Source organism: Saccopteryx leptura, chromosome 10, assembly GCF_036850995.1.
Source record: "Saccopteryx leptura isolate mSacLep1 chromosome 10, mSacLep1_pri_phased_curated, whole genome shotgun sequence".
Taxonomy (NCBI): domain Eukaryota; kingdom Metazoa; phylum Chordata; class Mammalia; order Chiroptera; family Emballonuridae; genus Saccopteryx; species Saccopteryx leptura.
Genome location: NC_089512.1, coordinates 56,636,993 through 56,662,694, shown reverse-complemented (window position 1 = coordinate 56,662,694; position 25,702 = coordinate 56,636,993). Strand labels below are relative to the sequence as shown.

General features: G+C 49.8%; 2 protein-coding genes across 5 annotated transcripts in view; one reads left to right on the top strand and one right to left on the bottom strand.

Moving 5' to 3' along the window:
* Positions 1-10,652, bottom strand: part of NISCH (nischarin) — a 36,846-nt gene extending 26,194 nt beyond the window's left edge. For all 4 annotated transcript variants that reach the window (XM_066351812.1, XM_066351813.1, XM_066351814.1 and 1 more), the window contains exons 1-3: positions 10,416-10,652; positions 8,016-8,099; positions 6,998-7,180 (exon numbers count right to left, since the gene is read on the bottom strand). In XM_066351812.1, the coding sequence (XP_066207909.1) occupies positions 6,998-7,180; positions 8,016-8,099; positions 10,416-10,511 (363 nt within the window). In that variant the 5' untranslated portion in view covers positions 10,512-10,652. The remainder of the gene's footprint in view (positions 1-6,997; positions 7,181-8,015; positions 8,100-10,415) is intronic.
* Positions 10,653-13,662: 3,010 nt separating this feature from the next.
* On the top strand, positions 13,663-16,550 carry TNNC1 (troponin C1, slow skeletal and cardiac type). The gene is made up of 6 exons (XM_066350803.1): positions 13,663-13,783; positions 15,137-15,167; positions 15,372-15,518; positions 15,784-15,898; positions 16,130-16,266; positions 16,347-16,550. Exons 1-6 carry the CDS (start codon positions 13,760-13,762, stop codon positions 16,376-16,378), a joined length of 486 nt encoding a protein of 161 aa, XP_066206900.1. The 5' UTR covers positions 13,663-13,759; the 3' UTR covers positions 16,379-16,550.
* Positions 16,551-25,702: the final 9,152 nt, after the last annotated feature.

The following is a 25,702-nucleotide window of genomic DNA, read 5'->3' as shown; positions in this document are numbered from 1 at the left end:
TGAATCCAAAGGTCCATTTCCCTACCAACAGTACTGAGAACCAACCCTGTCTCCAAATCTGCACTTCCCCAACTCCCTGCAGTAGGAACTACCTGGAGAGCCTTGAAAGTCCTGAGCAGCCCCAAGCCCCTCCATCCTGTATTGTTCACCCTGGGGCCCTCAGGTGGTCTCCCAGGGAAGAAGGGCTCCCTGCCCATCATCAGTACCTAAGAACCTCTGCCCTCAAAGTTACATTTCTTCAGGCAGCTGGTATTAACAAGTGGTCACACTAAGGAGAAAAGGCTGAAATTCCCAGAAACACAGAAAGCTGAGAGCCCTGGGCTCATGCTAAGAAGAGGACAGTTTTCACTTCTGACCAATCTAAAAAGCAAACTATGTAACATTGCTCTTCCCACTCTTTGGGGCACAGGAAGTACAGGCTGCTGCAACACTATCTACTTAGTTTCCCAGACTGCTCTTCACCTTGGGAAATTCTTAATCAGGGAGCAACAAAGAATTGCCTCCAGCCCTCAAACACAGAGCACTAGCCTCCTCAGAGAGCATTCTGGTTATCTGTGGCCTGTGGGCAAGGTAAAGTTGTGAGTCAGGACCCCCTGGCCAGAAGAAGCGGGGCCTTGGGGACCTCCATCTACACTGCTGCAGATGCTGCCAAGATGTCATCTTAGGGGACAGGTGACTCCCCACATGCCCCTGGGCTGAAGAGACCGGAAGTGCTTCAGGGTACCACAAATGCCTGAAGTGCAATGTATCTTTTTACAAAGACATTCTTCCTACCTCAATAAAAATTTCAACTGAAAATATTATTAGCTATGCTTAAAAACACCCATCCCCAAATGTAATATAGACCAATTGATCATATGCTGGTGTGCAGTGTTAGGCAGCAGTGTGAGCTGCACACAAACACCAGGGACTAGTTGAGCCATGGCTCTGCAACTACCATTCCGACCAGGCAAATCTACACATACGGAGCCCCATGATCAACTACACCCCACAACACACATGGCTCCATTCAATGCATAATCCCAGGCCAGTGCGATGCCCTTGCTTGGCACACACTTGAGCAGAGTGCTTATCAATGGGGCATCAATGAGTGACTCAGTTACACATCACTGTGTGGTTTACACACACTTGCACTTGTGTGTGTCCCTCTCTTTCATTTCATGTCTGCAATGAGGCATTCTAGCAGGAGTCAGGTATATTATGTGCCACTCAACTTTAAGTAAAAATTCCCTATTGAGGGATTCAAGACTAAATTTTAACTGAAGAGAGCTCTAAGACTGTAAGTTGCAAAGAAATCTGTTATTATTTACAGCTTCAGTACTTTGCAACTGAAACAATGATGGATAGGAATGCTAAGACTGGTATGAAGATACAGGTCCATCATAGCTCCTGATCTCCAATTTCAAAAAGTGTCTTTGGCCCTGGCCAGTTTGCTCAATGGTACAGCGTCAGCCTGACGTGTGGAAGTAACAGGTTCAATTCCTGGTCAGGGCACACAAGAGAAGTGACCATCTGCTTTTCCACTCCTCCCCCTCCCTCCATCTCTCTGTCTTCCCCTAATGCAGCCATTGCTTGGTTGGAGCAAGTTGGCCCAGGGTACTGAAGATGGCTCCATGAGCCTTGCCTCAGGTGCTAAAATAGCTCGGCTGCCAAACAACAGAGCAGTGGCCCCAGATGGGCAGAGCATCCCCCCATAGTGGGGTTGTCAGTTGGATTCAGGTCAGGGCGCTTATCTCTCTGCCTCCCCACTTTTCACTTAAGAAAAAAAAAAGTGTCTTTGTCCTAGCCAACTGGCTTTAAAATAAGAAAATGAAATAAATGCCACCTGTGAAAAGAAGCTCTCCTCGCCAGGACAGCCAGTACTGGCTGGCACCTGGTGTGCCCTGCCATAGGTCATCACTCTTTCAGACCCTCTATCTTCACTGCACTGTCTCCTACAATACTCAAAATACCAGGGCCATGACTCTCCAGATCACAAGAGGAACTGAGACAAAGAGAGGTTAGAAACCTGATTTGGAAGCAGCTGGGCTAAAAGATAAACTTGACTCAGCCTGCCTCCCAGGTCCACAGTTAGACAGCCTACTCCAAAATAGGGTGCTGAAATTCTCCCTGGGATTCCGCTTCACTGAATTTGAAAACCTCTGCTTTAGAGTTCTGGGGTGAGGTCTGTCCCTGAGAGTCCAGGAATATGGGGCACAGCTATCTGAAGAGACACAGCATAGCAACAGGTTCAGTGTCCTCTCACTACAACCCACGGCTGCATCAGCCCCCATCTCAGAGTTGGCTGGGAAAGCAACAATGCTTTCCTCTCCTTGCCAGTAGAGTCCACACTGCAAAAGAATAAAGTTGGATCCCCACCTCACAACACATACAACTCAAAATGGATCAAAGACCTAAACATAGGAGTTAAAACTTAAAATTTGTAGATGAAAACTAAGTTGTAAATCTTTGTAACCTTGTCTTAGGCAAGATGACACCAAGGTGGTGGGGAGGAGAAAAGATAAAATAAACTTCACCAAAACCTAAAATTTTGTTTCAAAGGACACTATCAAAAAATGAAAAAACAGGTCTGGCCACATATGTTGGTTGGTTAGAGAGTCATGTCGAAGCACAGAGGTTGCCAGTTCAATCTCTGGTCAGGGCATATACAGGAACAGATAAATGTTCCTATCTCTCTTTCTCTTCCTCCCTCCCTCTCTCACTAAAATTAATAAATAAAAAAGAAAAATGGGGCCCTGGCCGGTTGGCTCAGCGGTAGAGCGTCGGCCTGGAGTGCAGGGGACCCGGGTTCGATTCCCGGCCAGGGCACGTAGGAGAAGCGCCCATTTGCTTCTCCACCCCCCCCCTCCTTCCTCTCTGTCTCTCTCTTCCCCTCCCGCAGCCAAGGCTCCATTGGAGCAAAGATGGCCCGGGCGCTGGGGATGGCTCCTTGGCCTCTGCCCCAGGCGCTAGAGTGGCTCTGGTCGCGGCAGAGCGACGCCCCAGAGGGGCAGAGCATCGCCCCCTGGTGGGCAGAGCGTAGCCCCTGGTGGGTGTGCTGGGTGGATCCCGGTAGGGCGCATGCGGGAATCTGTCTGTCTCTCCCCGTTTCCAGCTTCAGAATGAAAAAAATAAAAAAGAAAAAAGAAAAAGAAAAATGGAAAAAGACAATCCACACAAGTGGAAAAAATATTTGCATATCACATTTCTGGCAAGGGTCTAAGATCCAAAATATATAAAGAACTATACAGCTCAACAACAAAAAGACAAGGAACCTGATTTTTAGAAGTGCAAAGGATTTGAATACATTTCTCCAAAGATATGTGAATGGCCAAGCATATGAAAAAAGGCTCAACATCATTAGTCATTAGGTGCAAATCAAAATTACAGTAAGATTCTTCACACCCACTAGGATGGCTATCAAAAAAATAGTGACAAGTATTGACTAAGATGTGGGCAATAAGAATGTATACATTGTTGGTGTGAATGTAAAATGGTGCAGCTGCTGTGGAAAAAAATTTGGCAGTTCCTCAAAAAGTTAAACAGTTACCATATGATTCAGTGATTCCACTCTTACTATGTACTTAAACATAGTACACACGTACATGTGGAAAACATGTCCACACAAAAACTTCTACATGTTCATAGCAGCATTATTCATAATAGCCCCAAAGTAGAAATAATGCAAATGTTTATCAACTGATGAATGGATAACAAAATGTGCTATATCCAAACAATAAACTGTTTAGCGCATAAAAGAAATGAAGTACTGATTTATGCTACAATATGAAAAGACCTTGAAAACATTATGCTAAGTGAAAGGAGCCAGGCACAAAAGCCATACATTATACAATTACATTTACATAAAACCACAGAGACAGAAAGTAGGTCAGTGATTACTAGGGGCAGAGCAGAATGGGAAATGACTGCTAACGGGTACAGTGTTCTTTTTGGGGATGATGAATGTTTTTTGGGGTTTTTTTTTGTATTTTTCTGAAGCTGGAAACGGGGAGAGACAGTCAGACAGACTCCCGCATGCGCCCGACCGGGATCCACCCGGCATGCCCACCAGGGGCGATGCTCTGCCCACCAGGGGGCGATGCTTTGCCCCTCCGGGGCGTAGCTCTGCCGCGACCAGAGCCACGACTAGAGCCACTCTAGCGCCTGGGGCAGAGGCCAAGGAGCCATCCCCAGCGCGCCCGGGCCATCTTTGCTCCAATGGAGCCTTGGCTGCGGGAGGGGAAGAGAGAGACAGAGAGGAAGGAGGGGGGAGGGGTGGAGAAGCAAATGGGCGCTTCTCCTACGTACCCTGGCCGGGAATCAAACCCAGGTGCCCCGCACGCCAGGCCGATGCTCTACCGCTGAGCCAACCGGCCAGGGCCGGGATGATGAATGTTTTGGAATTAGATATTGGTGACAGAGGCACAACTTTGTGAATATACCAAGAACTAGGGACTTATACACCTTAAAAGAGTGAATTTTTTTGGTATGTGAATTATATCTCAATTAAAAAAGAAAATTCCAGGCCTTACCTGTGGTGACGCAGTGGATAAAGTGTTGACCTGGAATGCTGAGGTCGCTGGTTCAAAACCCTGGGCTTGCCTGGTCAAGGCACATTTGGCAGTTGATCCTTCCTGCTCCTCCCCCTCTTTCCTCTCTCTCTCTCTTCACTAAATAAAATTTTTTTTTAATCCATACCTCAGCCAAATAAGGTTCCCTGGGTCCACCCTGTCTAATGTCAGCCCCACAAGAGGTGGAACATGTTGGAAGAATTTCAGAGAAGAAACAGGAGGGACAGAGGTTAAGAGAAACATTCTCTAAGAGCTCCCAGACTATTGAAAAGGAAGACAAATCCTTAGGCCCTGTTTGGGCAAACTCATTTGAAGATCTAATCTAGTGGTTCCAGATCAGGTGCAATTTTGCCCCTTGGGGGGATATTTGGCAAAGTCTGCAGACATTTTTTGGTTGGGATTAACTGAGCAGGGGAGGTGCTATTGGCATCTAGTGGGTAGAGGCCAGAGATGCACAGAAACCTCTACAAATTTCCAGCCCTAAATGTCAATAGTGCCAAGGTTGAGAAACCCTGATTTAATTGAATGAAGGGTCAATTACTTTTTTTAACTGTCTGGATTTATATAGCCCAGGGGCCTGTTTGACAATAGTAATATCAAATAGGTCCATACTGCTCCCAGCAGTAGAGCATGACACAAACCAGAACCACACACGTAGGTTGACCCCAGGCCCATTTCAAGCAGACATATTTCCAAAGAATAGTGCAGGCCTTTCCATGCTCAAAAGTGAGAAAACCCAAGGCAGCCAGAAAGACTACTTTCTCAAAGACCCAGGACTTAGGTGATGAATCATACTTTCAAAGGGCTGCTTATCAACTTTTATCCCTAAATAGCTCATCAAAGCTTTCATAAAGTACAGTATATCTTAAAATACTAACCAGTGGCTTGTCTGTTTTTTCTCACATCAGAAAAGAAAATGCAAAAAAATATCTGCGGCCTGACCTGTGGTGGTGCAGTGGATAAAGCGTCGACCTGGAAATGCTGAGGTCGCCGGTTCGAAACCCTGGGCTTGACCGGTCAAGGCACATATGGGAGTTGATGCTTCCTGCTCCTCCCTCCCTTCTCTCTCTCTCTCTCTCTCTCTGTGTGTCTCTCCCTCTCCTCTCTAAAATGAATAAATAAAATAAAATAAAAAAAATATCTGCCCCTGGAAACTGCTGCTAACCACATATACTGTTGGTATATGCTAATTAAAATCCAAACCATATCTATATATCACTGTACTGCCATCCTTTTCCCCACATGTCCCTTCCAAGCTTAGTGATCCCATTCTAGTGTTATTACAAAATGTCCAGGCTCGATCTAGCACCAGAATAAAGGCTAAGCTGTCTTACTCTGAAAATACTTCAAGAAAAGTTGTATTTTAAGCATGTTTGGGTCTTTAAGACCACATTCCCCTAAGTCTGTTCCTAAAAGGTAAGCCTGAAAAGGGAGTGAATTCTTTCCTATCTTTATCACATGAAAACAATTAAATGTAAATTATTCCAAAATCTTTCATCCAGAGATAACCACTATTATTTTGGTGTATAACCTTCTAGAATTTTCTTAGACAAATATATTCACATAAACTCTTTTAATAAAATGGGACCGTACTCTATATACCATTTAACAGCCTGCTCTTTTCATATAGTAATATACTTATTTTCCTTTTCAACAACCACAGCCACACCATCATTTTTTCAGCAGAATATCAAATTATCTGGTTGTATTTTGATTTTTTAAATAATCACCTCCTGTTGTACTTTTACTTTCACGATCTTGCTACAATCCTGGAATGACTATCTTTGCACCAAAATCCTTTCCACAGTTTCCTAACTTTTTTCCTTAGAATAAATTCTAAGAAGTGAAATTGTTAGTTATTTTAATGTTTTGGTTTTATACTGCCAAACTTCCCTCCTTGAAACCTGACAGCTCATCCTGTCACCAGAGGCCATGAAAGCTTCTCCTTTATATTCAGAAGGGAGCCAAGCTGCTCCGACATACACTCCCCTCATAGGAAAAGACCTATGCTCACTCACACCTCACATCCTGACAGTGCCCCCAAAAATGGCAACTCTGCCAATGCAACCTCATCCCTTAGTTGAGTCCTGAGCTGTGATCTAACAACTCAACATTAGTCTCTGCCAGGTGTTAGCTGTTTCTAATCTATCTCTACCCAATTGGCTGGAAACCTGGTTTAAACACCCACAGGCTGTTTTGCTAACCAAAATGCTCTGTGGTGGAGGAAAGCCTCTCTGAAGTCAGTCTGTCTAATGAAGGCAAATCAGTCAATGAACATGCTTCTACCCACACCCCATTCCCACCAGGGTGATGTTCCTCCATCTTCGAATCTCAGGATCAAACTGCAGCCCGCCTTTCCTCAAAGCTGAGGTCTGCACTGGTTTGCTGCCTTGAACTTGGGTGGTTGTGGGCTTGCAGGCAAAAACAAAAACCTGAGAGGAACTTACATAGAACTGAAAATGCAAGAAGTGGGCCAGCACTCTGGGGGCCACACCAGGAAAGGTGGCCAGGAGTGTCTGGAGGTAAATCTCCAAATCCTTTTCCCTCTTTTCTACCAAGCTTCTTGAGTTTTTCCCAATTATCTTTTTTGGTGGAAGCAGATTTTTATCAATCTTCTTCTCTGCAACAAGCTGTAAGAAAACATAAGCATGTCAAGAAAGACTAAGAGTTTCTGAGGGCAGGTGCTTTTCATGACTTCCCCAGTCCCTCGTGGCAGCTGTACCAGGGTTAGTAATCAAACCAGTGCACCTGGGCTTGGCTTCATCAAGTTCAGTTAGTTAGTAGAAATACCAATACAATTCCAGATAAGGAATTCCATCTGGAGACATTTAGAAAAGACCTCCAGGCCCCCCAAATTACCATTTTCTCCAAACAAGATGAAATGCAATCAGGGCAATGGCCCAGACAAAGGTATTTCTTTCCAAAAGCAAAGAAAGAAATGAAATCACAGCCAGTTTTAAAGTACAGGCTATAGAATAGCTATAGTCATGTTGAACAAGTTCAAACCTATTCCCTCCCCAGGAAATTGTCCCAGCATCCAAGCTAGGACAGGTGATCTTCTTTTTTTTTTTAATAGATTTATTCATTTTTTTAGAGAGAGAGAGGGGAAATAGAACAGGGGGAGGAGCAGGAAGCATCAACTCCCATATGTGCCTTGACCAGGCAAGCCCAGGGTTTGAACCGGTGACTTCAGCATTCTAGGTCAATGGTTTATCCACTGCACCACCACAGGTCAGGCAGGACAGGTGATCTTAAAAATGAAGTTCAGATATGCTCCTTGCACATTATTTCATGCTAGGGTTGAACTTCTAGGAACCACCAGGGTTTGCCTGTTAAATTAACAAACTGGTTATTAAAGAATGCTATAGGCATGAAGTCTGCTTTATCCTAAAAACCACTATGTGGCACGAGAATTTGAACTGAAAGGCCCCAAGTCCTAAGACCATGTCCCCCAACTCTCATCACCTTTTCATGCAGGTCATGGAAGTCACTGTAGCGGTGTTTAACTGTCCATTCATGGCTGCCATCAGTGACCTGGATGATGTAAACCTAAAAAGAAGAACAGTCAGCCTTTGCCAAGTTGGTAACAAGGAGAGCCCTGACCCACCTCCAGCAATAGCTGCAGAACACCCAGAACCTCTCAACTCCCAGGCCAAAGTTAGGCTTTCCTTGCCCACCAGCCTCTGCACCTGACCCCTGCTAAGGAGCAGGGCCCCCTCTCAGGCTCCTCCAAGGCCCCAGCACTGGATCTGGCAAGCACACAGGATAAGCCTGTGGCTCTATCCAACAGCAAGGAATGGAAAAGGTGACTTCTATCAAGTCATTTCTTTTTTTTTTTTTTTTTTTTTTTTTTTTTAGATTTTATTTATTCTTTTTTTTTTTTATTAGAGAGAGAGAGGAGAGAGAGAGAGAGAGAGAGGGAGAGATAGAAGAGAACAGGGGGAGGAGCAGGAAGCATCAACTCCCATATGTGCCTTGACCAGGCAAGCCCAGAGATTTGAACCGGTGACCTCAGCATTCCAGGTCGACGCTTCATCCACTGCGCCACCACAGGTCAGGCTCAAGTCATTTCTTTAGGGTTTTTTTGCCTCCATTTTCCAGATAATTCAGGTGAGGCCTCCCCCCCCTTCTGAGGGAGGCAGAACAGGGCCAGGTTTTCTGCTGTATTTTTTCGTAGGTGTTTTGCCTATATCCTGAAACAAGCTTTTTTCCAACCCTCTCAGCTGGTTAATAGCTGCGATTTCTGCTGCTGCGCCAAGATTCAAAGCACTAAGAAGCTGATTGGGGGCGGGAGGGATGGGGGATGGGGGAAAGAGTGGTGATGGACCATTAAGCCCTAACAGAAGGCAAAATGACTTAGTGTTTAGGGGACTGGGCCCTGGAGTCAACAAAGATGTGGGTTCAAAACCTGCTGCCACTTCCTGGTTGTGGCTTCCAGAGGCCCTACGACTCCATCATATGAGTCACTTATATAACTGACGGGGAGCCTGGTTTTCATTGAGCCTCAGTTCCTCCATTTTAAAATATGATGTTTAAGAATCAAATAAGGTAATGCATGCAAAACGCTTTGTACAGGACCTGACATGCAGCAAGTGTTCAGTGAAAAGATAGGTGTATTAATAATATTCAATTCAGCACAGCCGGAGACAAAATGGTCAATAGGCCCAGATCACCCACCTCTCCCACACCCATTCAGAGGAGGGGCTCAGCCCTGTGGAATAAAAAGATCTTTTGGGGGCTGACCCTCCAAGCTGAATGCAGCCCATGGGTGATGGCCAATCAGCCATTGGCTTAGAGACCTCAACCCCCTACAAGAGGAGGACCCCAGGTCCTACTGCCCCGCCCCTCTCTGCAGCAAGCAGGAAAAGGGAAAGAGAGAATAATCAACTCAGCTGAAGCCTCCACGGAGGAGCAGCCATTTCTCCAGGGCCGGCCTGTTGCTCCAGGATCCGCCCTCAGCCTCTCTTCTCAGCCTGGCAGCTTCCCTCCCCACCTTCCGCTCAAGAAAGGAGAAAGCCAGAAGAATGACCCTCAGGAGGAGGGTTAGGATGAAGGCCAAGGGGGTGGGGCGAAGGCAGGGCCAAAGCCCCCGACCCTCTGGGAACAAAGGACAGGAGGCTGGGAGGTGCTCAGTAAGCCCCCACCCCAGGCAGCCTATCAGGTCCGTAGGCTTGGCGTTCGGCCCTATTCAGACCTGGAGGCCCTACCACTCCATCACTTTCTATCGTCTGTCTCTCCAATGGCCTAGTGTGCGTTGGTGTATTGCGAGGGGAGGGTCTTTGCTGCCCCCAACTTGCTCCCAAAGCCATGAAGACCCGTAAGGTTCCTGGGTCTTGCATATTCAATTTCCCCGTGTCTGGGCTCCACCTCTCCCGCATTCTTGTCTCTGCCGGACCCCCAAGACCCCAGGTCCCCAATTCCGTCCTCATTTCTGGAGCAAATCTCAACTGCGACCCCAAGCTCCCCAGATCAAGACCCCGCCCCCTCTCCATGGTCTGCGGGGTTCCCCTAATTCCATCCATCAGACACCCCCTCCGGAATCCCCCCTCCTCCCGGACCCCCTGTCTTACCTTCCCAGGCTGGTCCCCCTCCAGGCCTAGGGGATCTGGAGGTGCCTCCTCCCCAGACTCTCTTTATTCTTACATCCTTCCCAACCCTAGCCACCTTCCCAAACCTGGGGCTCTTCACGGACCTACGTGGCCCAGAGTTCTTCCCCAGACGCCCCTATCCCAGGCACCTTCCTCGAAATCGCTGGCCCCCTACCCATTTCTCCCCGATCGCGGAGCCCAGACCTCCCAATCCCATGACTCGGACTCCGGATTCCAGCCGCCACCCTCGCTTCGGTCGCCCGCGCCCCCAGCACACCGTGTACGTGTCCACGAGCTCAGAGCCCACGACGCGCGCCTCCTTGGCCGGCTCGGCCTCCCGCTCCAGCCCGAAGCTACGAGCGGTGGTCGCCATGTTCTGGGCTCCGCGGCCACCCGGCGCAGACAGACAGCAGCAGGGGCGGGGTCAGCGTCCCACCGCCCCACCGCTCCCACGGGCCCCCGCCTCCGCCTCCGCCCTCGTCGCACGCAGCGCCGCCATCTTGGCCCAACCGCTTCCTCGCACTTTCGCTCCACCCCTCGCGCATAATCGACAGCAACTACACAAGGGTGCGCATGCGCAGGCCGCGTGGGCCTTTTAGCTAGTTTAATGTGCTCGGCTCTCCGCCGCCCGTCGCTCTCCTCACTGCCAGGGGGAAGCTGAGGCCAGTGGCGAGTACCATTGAACAATACCTTTCAGTGCCCAGGAGTGAGGACAAGAAGGCATGGCACCTCCCTGACTACCCAAAGCAAGTCACTGCTCCTCCTGGCCTCAGTCTCCCCCTCCGGAAAAGGGAGGAAGTAATCACCCCTCACCTGACTCTTGGGCGCATTCTCTGTAGGGCAAGGTAGGCTTAAAAAGATAGGAGCCGTGCTTAGAGCCCAAACAGTAGCTCTGGACCAGTTGTTAACCTCTCCAAGACTGGATGTCTTCTGTCACATGGGCTATTTGGAGAATTGAGCAGGCTAATCCAAGCAGTGCCCTGTCTTGCAAGGCAGGGTGCTGGTGTGGTTATATAGAGCAGTGGTCCCCAACCCCCGGGCTGTAGACCGGTACTGGTCCGTGGACCATTTGGTACCGGTCTGCAAAGAAAGAATAAATAACTTACATTATACCTGACCTGTGGTGGCGTAGTGGATAAAGCGTCGACCTGGAAATGCTGAGGTCGCCGGTTCGAAACCCTGGGCTTGCCTGGTCAAGGCACATATGGGAGTTGATGCTTCCAGCTCCTCCCCCCTTCTTTCTCTCTGTTTCTCTCTCCCTCTTTCTCTCCTCTCTAAAAATGAATAAATAAATTAATTTTAAAAAATAAAATAAAATACTACAGCAGTTAAAAAAAATAACTTACATTATTTCCGTTTTATTTATATTTAAGTCTGAACGATGTTTTATTTTTTAAAAATGACCAGATTCTCTCTGTTACAGCCATCTAAGACTCACTCTTGACACTTGTCTTGGTCACGTGATTCATTTATCCGTCCCACCCTAAAGGCCAGTCCATGAAAATATTTTCTGACATTAAACCGGTTTGTGGCCCAAAAAAGGTTGGGGACCACTGATATAGAGGGAATTCAGTATGTGGGGAGGGGGCGGTGAAGAAAGGAAGGCATATGTGCTCGCTCTTGGGCACAAGACAACCAGATGGGGTCCTACAGGAGCTCGAAATGAGGGGCGGACAGACTTTCCCTGGACCCAGGAACCACAGTGCTGGAATGGGAAGCGCAGAGACAGAGCCCTAACCCAGGGGAAGACCCAGACCTGGAAAAAGTAGGTGGTAACCCAGCTGGAGGGGAAGAAAGGGGAGAGTAGAGCATAGATGGGATCTGTACATGTATTTGTTGAATGACTGAATGCAGCTGACCTAAGCCCAGACAGAGCTGGTACTGCTGGAATGTAATGAGAAGTCTAGGGTGTGGCCCCTCTTGGTAGCCCTGGCTGAGGGTTCCAGACCACTCTGTCCGAAGGTGAGTCAGTGACTTCTCCACCAGTTCCACAGCACTGTACTCTGAGCTTAGCATTAGAGACTTCTCTTAGGAAGGCTCTATACAAGCCTATCCTTGCATACAGCTGCCCCCCACTGCAAAGAAGTTGAGGCAGCGGCTGCCAAGTCAGCCAGACTTTTGGCAAGTTACCACCCCTCCAGGAGCCTCTGTTTCCTTATCTGAAACATGGGAATAATATCATCCACCTCCCTGATTGGATGGGAGGTTGAGCTTCTGTGTGTAGGGGACTGGCTGGGCCCCAAACTTTGCAGTTCCTGGCCTGTCCCAGTCTCTGTTTTCATTCATTCAAGAAAACTTTCCAGCCTGACCAGGTGGTGGCGCAGTGGATAGAGCATCGGACTGGGATGCAGAGGACCCAGGTTCGAGACCCCGAGGTCGCCAGCTTGAGTGCGGGCTCATCTGGTTTGAGGAAAAGCCCACCAGCTTGAACCCAAGGTTGCTGGCTCCAGCAAGGGGTTACTCGGTCTGCTGAAGGCCCACGGTCAAGGCACATATGAGAAAGCAATCAATGAACAGCTAAGGTGTTGCAACACGCAATGAAAAACTAATGATTGATGCTTCTCATCTCTCTCCGTTCCTGTCTGTCTGTCCCTGTCTATCCCTCTCTCTGACTCACTCTCTGTCTCTGTAAAATAAATAAATAAATAAATAAATAAATAAATAAAATAAAAATTCTAAATAAAAAAAAAAAGAAAACTTTCCAGCTTTACCAGGCAGTGGCACAGTGGATAGAGCATTGGACTGGGATGCGGAGGACCCAGGTTCGAGATCCCGAGATCACCAGCTTGAGTGAGGGCTCATCTGGTTTGAGCAAAGCTTACCAGTTTGGACCCAAGGTCGCTGGCTTGAGCAAGGGGTTAGTTGGTCTGCTGAAGGCCCTCGGTCAAGACACATAAGAGAAAGCAATCAATGAACAACTAAGGTGTCGCAACAAAAAACTAATGATTGATGCTTCTCATCTCTCTCCGTTTCTGTCTGTTTGTCCCTATCTATCCCTCTCTCTGACTCTCTGTCTCTGAAAAAAAGGAAGGAAGGAAGGAAGGAAGGGGAAGGAGGGAGGGAAGAAGGGAAGGAAGGAAGGGAAGAAGGGAAGGAAGGAAGGAAGGGAAGGAAGGAAGGGAGGGAGGGAGGGAGGAAGGGAAGGAGGGAGGGAGGGAGGAAGGAAGGAAGGAAAAGGAAGGAAGGAAGGAAAAGGAAGGAAGGAAGGAAAAGGAAGGAAGGAAGGAAGGAAGGAAGGAAGGAAGGAAGGAAAAGGAAGGGAGGGAGGGAGGGAGGGAGGGAGGGAGGAAGGAAGGAAGGAAGGAAGGAAGGAAGGAAGGAAGGAAGGAAGGAAGGAAGGAAGGAAGGAAGGAAGGAAGGAAGGAAAGAAAGAAACTGTCCAGAGAGTCCTCTGGGGAACATAGGGGAACAAAGGGAAAGTGACTTGGTCCTTACAACCCTTCATCTTCCTGCCCTGGACAGAGGACACAGGACTCAGGACAGCCTGAGATCACCAGGGCCAGGGGAGGGGTGGAGGATGCTACACGCAGGGGTGGGCTGGGCCAGGAATGCAGCTGGGCAGGGCTATTTAAGCCCAGGGCTTCCTGGCAACCCCAGCAGCCTGCCCTCTGAGCCGAAAACATGGATGACATCTACAAGGCTGCGGTAAGGGACTGGGATGGGCAGGCCTACTGGGGACTCACTCAGAGCAGGGTGGGGGGACAAGGTCACCTCAGGGAGGTGGTAGGGACGCAGAAGAAGACCTACCTAGTTTCAGCCCAGGCTCTCAAGGGGACAGTGGGTCTGGTGTTCTGAGGTGTGGAAGGGGTGAGGGATTCAGGGATTGGAGAGGAGCTGTCAGAGCGAGTGGAGGAGGAGTCATACCTTTCAGCATCATGTCTGCCTCTGTCTCCCAAGTGTCTGTAGCCTGTCTCTCTACCACCTCTCTGCGTGTGTGTCTTTGGTCTCTGGATCTTTGCCTTTCTTAGCGTCTTTTCATCTTTTTGTTCTGAGCTGTCTCTGAGTCTCTGTCACTGTCTCCTTGTCCCCATACCCATTTCTGCCCCTCGATATCTGTTTCTCACACTCTCACAATACCCAGTTCCTGGGCTGGCTGAAGATGCTGTGTTTGGGTGGGAGTGGCAGAAGATCCCATCTGTCTGGCCTAGCAGGCTCAGCTCAGTGGCTTAGCTGGGAGTTATGGCTAGAGAGTGGTCACCACAGCTTCTACAACCTTCTGGGGTCACTGAGGAGCTTCAGATGCTATTCCATCTCAGGAGGGTAGAGGTAGTTTGCTGACTTCCTCATGCCCCAGAGACAAGGACATCTGGCACAGACAGCTGTCCCCAAAGGAACCTCTCAGCCCCAGAATTGTGGCCCCACTGCTTGTCAGGGAAAGGCTACAGCTGGCTATGGGAGGGCCCCTACCTATCCATCCAGCAGGAGTCCATGGAGCTGGGGGAACAACCCCTTTGCCTGTGCCCATACAAGGCCTGGCAGGGCTGGAGACTAATTTTGGCTCCTGAGGCACCAGCAAGCCAGGGGGCCAGATAACACTGCTCCACCCCCTGCATGCCCGAGTTCCCAGAACAATCACCAGGTTTAACTTTGTCCCCCGTTAAAAATAGCCCAGTGGCCACCCTGGTCAGGTTACACAGAGTGGCTTTACCTACCCCCACACTGATTTTATTGTTCCAACCTGAGAGACAGCTGTCCCTCAGGCCACCCAGCTTGGGTTTCAGCAGGAAGGCAGATGGGGCATTGAGTGGTCACTGACTATTGTTACTCAGGGTCACCTTGGCCCTGGAGGTGGTGCCCACCTGTCTCTCGCCCAGTCTCCGTGAGGCCAGCTGGGTCACCAAAGGGCTTTGGGGCAGAAAAGGAAGACTGGGACCTCTGCTCTGTGACCTGGAAATGACCCGCCTCTTGGCTTCAATCATGCTACCTGTGGAATGGGCTGGTTTCCTCAGCAGTAGCTAGAACCTGAACCTGATTCCTAAGGCCTCTTTTCCTTTCTAGGTAGAGCAGCTGACAGAAGAACAGAAAAATGGTGAGTGCCCAACACCGATAAAGGGGGACAGCAGGGCTGGGCTGGGAAAGCAAGAACACTTCAGACTAGAGGCCAGAGACTTGGGTCTCTCTTGCTGTGACCTTTGAGGTGGGCAGTTTAGCAGGTGGCCCCAGGGTTCTGGCCTTCTGGGGTCCTGGCTGTTGAGCCCCAGCCGCTCTGCTCCATCTTCCCCCTCGGACACAGAGTTCAAAGCAGCCTTTGACATCTTTGTGCTGGGCGCTGAGGATGGCTGCATCAGCACCAAGGAACTGGGCAAGGTGATGAGGATGCTGGGCCAGAACCCCACACCCGAGGAGCTGCAGGAGATGATTGATGAGGTGGACGAAGATGGTAAGCCCCTCTGCCCCCTCACCCCCATGCCCATAGCACCCCCAGGTCACTGGGGACCCGAATCCTGGCTTGGTCACTTATTACCCTGTGTTCTTGAAGGAGCTTTTAGTCTTTCTGAGCCTCGGTCATCTCATGTAAAATGGGTATAGTAACCACCTTGCCTCGTGGAGTTGGTGATGCAGTAAGAACACCAGGGTCTAGGGTCAAGGGTGGTGCCAGATGTTCTAAGCATCCCTCTATAATGGCCATGCCTTCCACCCCCCAGGCAGTGGCACAGTGGATTTTGATGAGTTCCTGGTCATGATGGTTCGGTGCATGAAGGATGACAGTAAAGGGAAGTCTGAGGAGGAACTATCTGACCTCTTTCGCATGTTCGACAAGTAAGTGTGTGACCCTTGACCTCTGATCCCAGCACTGACAGAGAGCTGGGGAAAGGAACAGTCTTATGACCTCCAGGCCTCAGTCTCCTATTCTATGCAGTGGGAGAGTGGGATGCCTCATCTCCCAGCGGCCCTGCTCTGCCTCCCTGGATTGTGAGTGGGGCTGCCTCTCCCTCACCCTGGCCTCTGTCATAGGCTCTGAGACCTCCCCTTGGCTCCTACTCCCTGCAGAAATGCTGATGGCTACATTGATCTGGATGAGCTGAAGGTGATGCTTCAGGCTACAGGTGAGACCATCACGGAAGATGACATTGAGGAGCTCATGAAGGATGGCGACAAGAACAACGATGGGCGCATCGACTATGATGGTGAGCGGTGGTACACTGGATCTCCTGCTGCCCATGCCCGATGGCCCCCCTCTCTGACCTGCCTGCCTTTCTCTCCACAGAATTCCTGGAGTTCATGAAGGGGGTGGAGTAGATGCTGACTATCACTCAGAGCTGCATTTGCCACCTTCCAACTCCAGCTGGGCCCTGGGGCAGGGGGCTGGGGTCCACAGGATGTGATTCTGGTCCTGTCCTTGACCGAGGGCCCTCCTGCTTCCCTCCTCAGCCCTGTCCTAGGGAATGCAAATAAAGTCCTGCTTCCTGGAGGCCTGGTTTCTGGCTTTCCTTCCCAAGGGCTGTGGACATTTTGCCAGCCAGTGTTGACTCCTGCCCTGAGGACCAAACCATCCCTATTCCAGAGCCTGTGCTCTAACCACCCCTGAACATTGCCTTCTATTTTTTTTTTATTTTGTATTTTTTGGAACTGAGAAGTGGAAGGCAGAGAGACAGACTCTCAAATGCGCCCGACCAGCAAACCCAGTTGGGGGCAATGCTCTGCCCATCTGGAGCGTTGCTCCATTGCAACCGGAGCTATTCTAGCACCTGAGGTGGAGGCCATGGAGCCATCCTCAGTGCCCAGGCCAACTTTGCTCCAATGGAGCCTTGGCTGCGGGAGTGGAAGAGACAGATAGAGAGAAAGGAGAGGAGGAAGGGTGGAGAAGCAGATGGGCGCTTCTCCTGTGTGCCCTGGCTGGGAATTGAACCTGGGACTTCCACACGCCAGACCAATGCTCTACCACTGAGCCAAGCAGCCAGGGCCCCACATTGCCTTCTATAGGAGGGGTTAGGTTAGATCAGAGTCTACCATGCTGCATACCCTGCTGCTTCCTTTCTTTAACTGCTGATGCCCAGGCCCCATTTCCAGCGATTCAGCATCTGGAGTTTATGATGGCCCAGGAATCTGCATTTCACAAGCTCCTGGGGCTCATGGCTTATATCAGTCAGTTGGCAGCTGGGCAGGAGGTCCTGTGCTTGGAAGGAGAAATAACAGCAGCTCCAGCTTGGCTTTTGCTGGGGACAAGGCCCAGTGGGCCTGTAGCCATAGTCTGTCTGCCACTCACATTTCCCTCTGGGAACATGGACTCCCAGGGACCAAGGGATATATTGTTTACCTCCTCTCACCCATGTGACAGGTTGAGGACCTTGGGGCCCAGAGAGGTACAAGAACCTGTAAAGGCCATCCACAGAGTCTGGGGGAGAGCAGAGCCATGTGGCTCCCAGTGAGGGCTCTGTCTGATGGACCAGGCCCATGTGGGAATAATTCCCAGTTTTCTCAAACCTCAGAGGCTGCAGCAACCCACTCTTCCTCCCTGACAGGAAGTGGAGGCTCAAGGACTGGTGGCTCTCAACTTAGAGGGGGTGTCTAGGCCAGAGCTGCAGCTGGAAGAGTGACACTGGTCTTGGGTGGGGGGTGCTGCAAGGAAGTGGAGGTGTGAGTGGTTGGGCTTGCAGGAGGGACAGCTGCTATGGTGTCTAGGCTCCAGCCAGAATGTCAGCAGCTGTCGTTGCTCCACCCACCCATTCTATAGCCTCCCCACCTGTGCCCTAGCCTTGGCATTCCTCAGACAGGCCCAGCATTCCAGAGACAGTCTTGGAATTCTGGAGATGCCTCCAGTGGAGGCCAGAGCTGCCCGGAGACCCTAAAGAGACCTGGAGAAAGTCCCTCCAGGCCTGCCTTTGGCAGCTGAAGTACTCAAGGAGCCATACGTGCACCCAAGAATGATGACCTCTCAGGGGAGGAGACAGGGCTACAGTGGGCAGCACCTTCAACCAGTGCACCATTTCATGGGTTTAGTCACCCTTACCATCTATGTACCTGGCACTGGTTGGATGCTGGGACCCTTCAGAGAGAAGCCCAGTCACCAATGGAATTCACATTAACCACAGGAAGACAAAGAGAGAAATGAGTGCAGTATGGAAACCAGCACAGTCTTGAATGAGGATTGTATACGTAGGGTAGCTATGGGATAGAGTGGTCCAGGAAGGCTCCCTGGAGGAGGGGCACTGGGTTGAGACCTGAAGAACCACAGAGAACCAGCCGTTGGAGGGCATGGGGATAAACCGGAGCATCTTAGGAGCAGAAAGGCAGTGTTGGGCCAGGCACCAAGCCCCAGCAGCCTTAGGGTGAAAAGGCCTGGTGGCTCTCAGCTCAGCAGGGCGAGAAGGGTAGAGGGAGGTGTGCGCACAGATTCGGAACATGTTTTGGAACTAGAAGGATTGAATGTGAGGTATGAGAAAGAAAGGAGTCAAGGATAACCTTTCATAGCAAGGATGAAGCTGCTGTTTCCCAAAATATGGAAGCCTGGGAAAGGCACAGGTTCTTGGTGGAGTATTGGAAAGTGGAAGTTCCTTTTCTCCTTTAGATTTTTTTTTTTTCTTGTGACAGAGACAGAGAGAGGGACAGATAGGGACAGACAGACAGGAAAAGAGAGAGATGAGAAGCATCATTTCTTTATTGAGGCATCTTAGTTGTTCATTGATTGCTTTCTCATATTGTTGCAAGAAAACAACCCAATGGAGAATAGACACTCAGACAACTGTATAAGAGGGAAAAGAGAATTTATTAAAGCCGGCGGAGCACGTGGGGCCTGTGGTTCCAAAGACATGTGCTCCCCGAAATTAGATTTCTTTTTTTTTTTTTTTTTAAAGAAACTAGCTCTTCTTTAGTGCCGAAGTATCCCAGTATCATCCACTTAGAAGTGGAAAGAGACCTTATTCTTTCCTTAAGTAGTTGTCATGCCATACAGATTTTTAAAATGTTAAGAAAAATAAAGAAAAAAGTCCTTGAAAATATATTATCCAAGGGAATGAAGGTAAAGAATTGAGCACATGAGTCATTCCTCGGGCGAGGTTAGTCCACTTCCTCCATGCACGACGTGTCATCCAGGGGCGGCATCTCTTCTGTCACAGCAGCACTGCTCTCCTCTGCCGCGGGGTCATCCTCATTGATACCAAGACCGAGTTTGATCATCCTGTGCTCCCCGAAATTAGATTTCTTACATCTTATATACCCTTTACAGAACATAAGTTCACATAAATGGATCTCGTGATTCCTTTGTCTAGAGGTACATATATCAATCACACGATTTCAAGATATGGGAGGGGGCTTACATGATGTCAGAAGATAAGCATTTGTAAATCGCCTATTAGGAGAAAGAAAGGGGAGAAGAAAGGGCTACTCAAATCTCCCTTTCCCCTCCCACATTCCTGGCTGTTTACCTTCTTCCTTACAGGTGTAGGGAAGGGAGGGGGTCCCAGTCTCCTTCCTCCTTCCATTCAAAATCTTCTAGTACAAAAACCTCTCTATTTACAATAGCCCTTCCTAAGCAAGAATGTGATCAGCCACCTTGAGCTGGTGTAAATCACACACAAGTATAAAAATTATATTTACAAAATCTCTCTGAATGTTTGGCCTAAATCATAAAATGTCTTTTAAGCCTCTCAGTAAAAGGGGGGTTTCTTAACTCAATACGTGCCTTGACCAGGGGGCTACAGCAGACTGAGCGACTACTTGCTCAAGCCAGCGACCTTGGGCTCAAGCCAGTGACCTTGGGCTCAAGCTGGTGAGCTTTGCTCAAGCTAGATGAGCCCACTCTCAAGCTGGCAACCTAGGGGTCTCGAATCTGGGTCCTATGTTTCCCAGTCCAACGCTATATCCACTGCACCACCGCCTGGTCAAGGCTCCTTTAGATATTTTTTAATTTTTATCTTTTAATTTTAAAATTCCAGACTTGCAAAAAAGTACAAAGAGCCTGACCTGTGGTGGCTCAGTGGATGGGGCGTCGACCTGGAAACACTGAGGTTGCCGGTTCAAAACCCTGGGCTTGCCTGGTCAAGGCACGAGTGGGAGTTGATGCTTCCAGCTCCTCCCCCCTTCTCTCTCTCTCTCCCTCTCTCTCCTCTCTAAAAATGAATAAATAAATAAAAAATTAAAAAAAAAATTACAAAGAATTCCCATTTGTACTTCACCCAGCTTCCCCAAATGTTATCATCTTCTATAGCCACAGGAAAATGAGCAAACCGAGGCCACTACTAACTCATCCTCCAACCTCACTCACATTTGCCATTTGCCTTACTGAAGTCCTTTTCCTGGATCAGGATCCAACCCAGGATCACACACCATGTCTTGTCTTCCTGTCCACTTACCCTTCTCCAATCTGTGTCAGTTTCTCAGTGTAAAGCCAGTAGCCACGGCCACCATCACAGCCGCCTGGCCAATGCAGGTTCACATTTGATTCGGACAGACGGTAATAAAACAACAGAGCCAAAAACTAGTGGGCCATTACCTTTTTAATCCTAGCTCGCACCCGGCAAGCAAGAAATACACACAGTGGGAAAACACTTCCCCTTCCATTCAGGGCTCCCAAAGCCACTGACTTATTCAAGTTTTCTAGAATCAAAGGTTTCTGCCCCACCAGCCTTATTCACCTCTGTTGGTCAAATAAGTTTGTAAATATGATATATATGTTTGCTCGCTTGTGACTTATATTGGGTGTGGGGGACAGGCTATAAGCAGGCCAGGTCGTTGTAGCCTAGGGTTTGGTTTTGGGACTAAGCTTTTCCCCACACCCTTGACTGATTGTATGATCTGGGTGGTGCACTCTCATGAGGAATCCAATTATGCCTTGGATGGGTGACTTTGTATCGGGGACTTCCTTGTTTGTATATTGGATTAAGGGATTTTGGTTTTCTACACTATAAAGTGGGACAGACCGGGAGCTTGGACACACAGTTCCTGCTATCACAATTGCAGGGGCTTCCCTGATCCCTTGCCCTTCATGGGAAGAGCTGGTTTTCTGCTTTTCCCTTGTCTTCTTTTGTGGTTTGCCTGTCTTGGTGAGACACCAATAAATAGGATGGCCCCCCATCCTCTGACTCCGCCATTTCTTTATCGTCTGCCCAAATCCAATGGGAACCTGCATGTGAATGGCCACGATGGTGGCTCCTGGCCTTACAACCTCTGTTCCCCATCTCCTTCTCTCTGCACATACTCTGCACTAACTGGCTTCTTCTTCAGCACTCCACCATCTTGGATGCTTCTTCTCTCCTCCACGTGGCCTACTCTGCTCTCCTCTATAGTGCTTGAAATCCAATATACAAACAAGGAAGTCTCTGATACAAAGTCACTTATCTGAGGCATAAATGGGATTCCTCATAAGAGTGCACCACCCTAGCAGGGCTGGGAAACTTCTTATTCTGATGATACTTGAGTTTATAGCTCTCCCTCTGCCCTCTCACTTATTTCAAGCTTTGCTTTGACATTCCCACTGTTCTGTTCCAGAGGCATTTCAACTTTGACATGGACCAAGGACTCACCGTGCAACAGTCAAGGGTGTGGGGAAAAGCTTAGTGTTGAGAAGATTTTAGGATTAAAAGGGTGGGAAATTGGCCCTGGTCGGTTGGCTCAGTGGTAGAGCGTTGGCCTGGCGTGCAGGAGTCCCAGGTTCGATTCCCGGCCAGGGCACACAGGAGAAGCACCCATCTGCTTCTCCACCCCTACCCCTCTCCTTCCTCTCTGTCTCTCTCTTCCCTTCCCGCAGCCAAGGCTCCATTGGAGCAAAGTTGGTCCAGGAGCTGGGGATGGCTCTGTGGCCTCTGCCTCAGGCACTAGAATGGCTCTGATTGCAGCAGAGCTACGCCCCCGATGAGCAGAGCACCGCCCCCTGGTGGGCATGCCAGGTGGATCCCAGTCGGGCGCATGTGGGAGTCTGTCTGACTGCCTCCCCGTTTCCAACTTCAGAAAGAAAAAAAAAGGTGGGAAAGGTTTAGTCTTAAAACTAAGCCTTAGGAAAAAAATAAATAAATAAGCCTTAGGCTATAAGGACCCTGCTTGCTTACAGCCTGTCTCCCCACACCCAATGCAAACTATAAGCTAGCAAACATATATATCATGTTTACAAACTTATTTGACCCACAGAGGGGAATCAGGGAATGGCCTGTGTTCTGGTGGGAACAACACAGTGAAGCTGGAAAGGGGTGGTGCAAAATGCAGGGCAGGGCTGCAGAAGGTGCAGGCTACAGGGCTCTGAGAGTGCCTTAAGGGCCTAGCTATAGCACTAGGCCTTGATCCAAGCTGGGCAAAGGAAAAAAGGAGGCTCAAGGCACTGAGAGAAAAAAATATGGCAGTGGAGATAATGAGTGCTGGAAGTGTGCCCAGAGGAAGCAGTGTTCTGAATGGAGATATAGAACACTTATAGAACCATCCTTATTGCTGGTGACTTGCAGGATGGGTGGCTGAAATGGGGAGAGGATAAGCACAAGAACCTGAGAGACTGGGGGCACCCAAGGCATGTGGGGTGCTGATGGAATTGGGAGAAGAGAAGACAGAAACCCCAAGAGTTAAATCCTCTGTGAATAAAACAGGGCTCTGGCTGGTTGGCTCAGCAGTAAAGCATTGGCTTGGCATATAGAAATCCAGGTTTGATTCCTGGTCAGGGCACACAGAAGAAGCAACCGTCTGCTTCTCCATCCTTCTCCCTTCTCTCTCTCTCTTTCTCTCTCTCTCTTTCTTCCCTTCCTGCAGCCAAGGCTCATTTGAGCAAGTTGGCCCTGGGCACTGAAGAAGGCACCATGGCCTCACCTCAGGCTTTAAAATAGCTCAGTTGCCAAGCAATGGAGCAACAACCCCAGATGGGCAGAGCATCACCCCATATGGGGCTTGCCGGGTGGATCCTGGTCAGGGTGCATGCAGGAGTCTGTCTCTCTATTTAAATAAATAAATAAAACAGGAGGATGACTGGGCCAGCTACAAAGAGAGTATAGAAGCTAGGGGTTGGGGGAATATCTGGTACCTTAAAAAAGAGGTCTACAGGGAGGGTGCTCTATAGGATTGCACAATATCTTTGTTCCAGAATGAGCTTCTTGGGGAAGGGCTAGGGGCATCCCTTCCTTCTGAGCATCGCCACCTCCAGAATCCTAGTTGGGAGAGGCTGGCCTATAACAGTCCACATACCTCCCTGGTGGCACCTGTTGCATGAACACATATAACACATGTATACGGCCAAGGACTCACAAGCTCCCACAAGCACAAAGCTCTGAGCTCCTCTCTCTATATCACCTAATTCTGATTTGCTTCATTCACTTCTCTCCATTTCTTCTGGGCTATGTCATCCTTTGCCTGGATAGTACTTCCTCTATGAAGAATCCCTTGATTTCCTCCACCAGGAGCAATCACTGGAATGTTTCTCACTGCCCCTGCTTCTTCATATTATGATTGCCTGGTTATTGCCTGCTGCCCCTGGGTGGCTCTGCTGCTGTACACAAGGGCTGACACAGCAGGTGTTTTGGGACCTCCCACAATTCCCTCTTTGTCCATTAGATGGCACAAGATGCATGTGGTTGGGCCCATTGGTTTCCAGAAATCCTGAATACCTTTGGTTCTATTTTCCAACTGCAATCTATTAATACAAACAGAGGCCTTTACAGAAGATCCTTACCTTCTTCCTAGATTGGAAATCTGAGGCCCAGAGAAGGAGAGGACCGGCCTGAGGCCACACAACAAATTAACCTTAGATTTCAGGCTCCCAGCCCCTTCCCCAGGCTGCATGCAGGGGCCTGCCCCCCACATCCTGCTCCAGCAGATCCAGGCCTCCCCAGCAGCTTCAGCTGGGGCCTGGCTGAGCTGAGACCCTAAGGTGAGCTGGCAGGCTGAAGAGTTGTTGGTCCTGCTGCCCATAGCTGTTGGCTACATTCTGGTTGAGGGGCTGTCTGGCTCAATCTCCTCCCAGACATTGGCCTCCAATGGGCTACCACCTGAAACATCTCTCCGGGGAGATGGAGGCAGAGGGGCATCACGCCTCCAAGGAACCAGGATACAATCACCAGCATGGCAGCTCCTGCACAGGCACCCCTATCCCATTTATTCTGTCTGTTATACCCAAGGTGGCTGATCCCTGGCCCTGGAAGGAGGAGACGAAGACCCAGAGAGGGAAGGGCCTTGGCCAAAGTTTTCCAGGGAGTTAGAGGTGTAAGGCCTGTCACTGGTCTCCCTGAGTAACCCCTTGCCCAATCCCAGGTCGCATATATGTCAGGGGGAGTTGGGGACAGGGAGACAGGGTTTTAAGGTCTCTGGGTCCTTCTCCTGATGACTCAAGGGGCCGACCTATTTACCTTCTAGGGATGAGATGGGGAGGAGAGATGGGATCCAAGTATCACTCCCAGGATTCCCCAAAGCAAAAGACGATCCCAGGAAGGGGCAGGGTTGATGGGACCTGTCCTCAGCCTGCTGTACAGCCTTGGCTAAGTCCTTTTCTCTGTAATGCCCCCAAGTTTCCTGACCGCAGTCTGAGGGCCCAGACTGGTTTATCTGAGTGGGGGCTCAGGGCCCCCTGTCCCACCCTCCCAGGCCTAACTTGAGGGAGTTTCTAGAATTCTGGGAGTTCCAATTCTGGCTCAAGTTTGAAATCTTCTTTGCTCCCAGGGCTCAGATTCTGAGTGTAGGGGTTTGGGTGTGGGGAATGGCACAGGGACAGGAGCTGCTGTGGTATAGGGGGGCGGGTGGTAGTCCTCACACTGGCCTCGATTCAGCCCCTCAGTCTCCTTTCCTCCTTGTCCCTCTCTGTGGCTTTCTTGCCCCCTGGCTCTGAGCTCAGGACAGAAGGACTGCGGGGGGTAGCACACTCCCTTTCACCCTTACTCTGAGAGATCATATGTATATGATCACTAGGGCAAAGGGTTGTTCTGGGAAGAACCCACTACTCACTGAATGACACTCTGGGCTCAGGGTCTCTGGAAGGACTGGCTGGCCGAGAGAGGCAGAACAATAGGAGGGTTCCCTGCCCAGTGAGCTGGGATGGGGCTTGGAAGCCAGACAGTCATCTCTTTCCAACTCCAGATCTGTGAAGTGTGGCAAACCTCAAGCCTCCATTCAAAACATGGAGCCACTTAGGCTGGAATGACTCCCCAGCCTCCCTGCCACAGGTAACTTGGACCTTGCAGGGAAGCTGGGAAGCCAAGCCAAGGCTTTAAGGGGCTGGACCCTGCTGTTATCAGGAACTGGGGCCTAGACTCAGTTTGGGGGTTGGGGTCTCTGTCACAGGTACTGGAGGGACAGAGAGCAAAGGAGAGCCCAATGAGACCTTTACCCAGCCTGTCAGCCTCTGATCTCTGACTCCTGACCTCTCTTCCAGGTTATCTTCCTCCTTGACATTTTGCTAGAGCCTGGAGACGGGTTTGTGGACATTTCTGAGTAAACTACCCACAGCCTAGCTAGGAAAGAGTCTCCCCCGTGGGAAACCAGGGACCGGCCAACCTGACAGAGGCATCAACTGGGCCATTTGGAGTGGAAGGAGCCAATGCAGGTGCAGGGCGGTCGCTTGCCCCTCCCTCCTCCTCCTCCTCCTTCCTGGCAATGGACAGGGCGGAGCCACTGCCTTATAAGTGGCTGGCCTGGCGGCAAGAGAGCAAACTACAACCAGCA

Bases quoted from the DNA above. Each gene is read 5' to 3' on its own strand.
- TNNC1 (XM_066350803.1), top strand. From the start codon at position 13,760: ATGGATGACATCTACAAGGCTGCG. The intron at 15,519-15,783 runs GTAAGCCCCTCT...TCCACCCCCCAG, and splicing joins TGATGAGGTGGACGAAGATG to GCAGTGGCACAGTGGATTTT. The intron at 16,267-16,346 runs GTGAGCGGTGGT...TTCTCTCCACAG, and splicing joins TGGGCGCATCGACTATGATG to AATTCCTGGAGTTCATGAAG.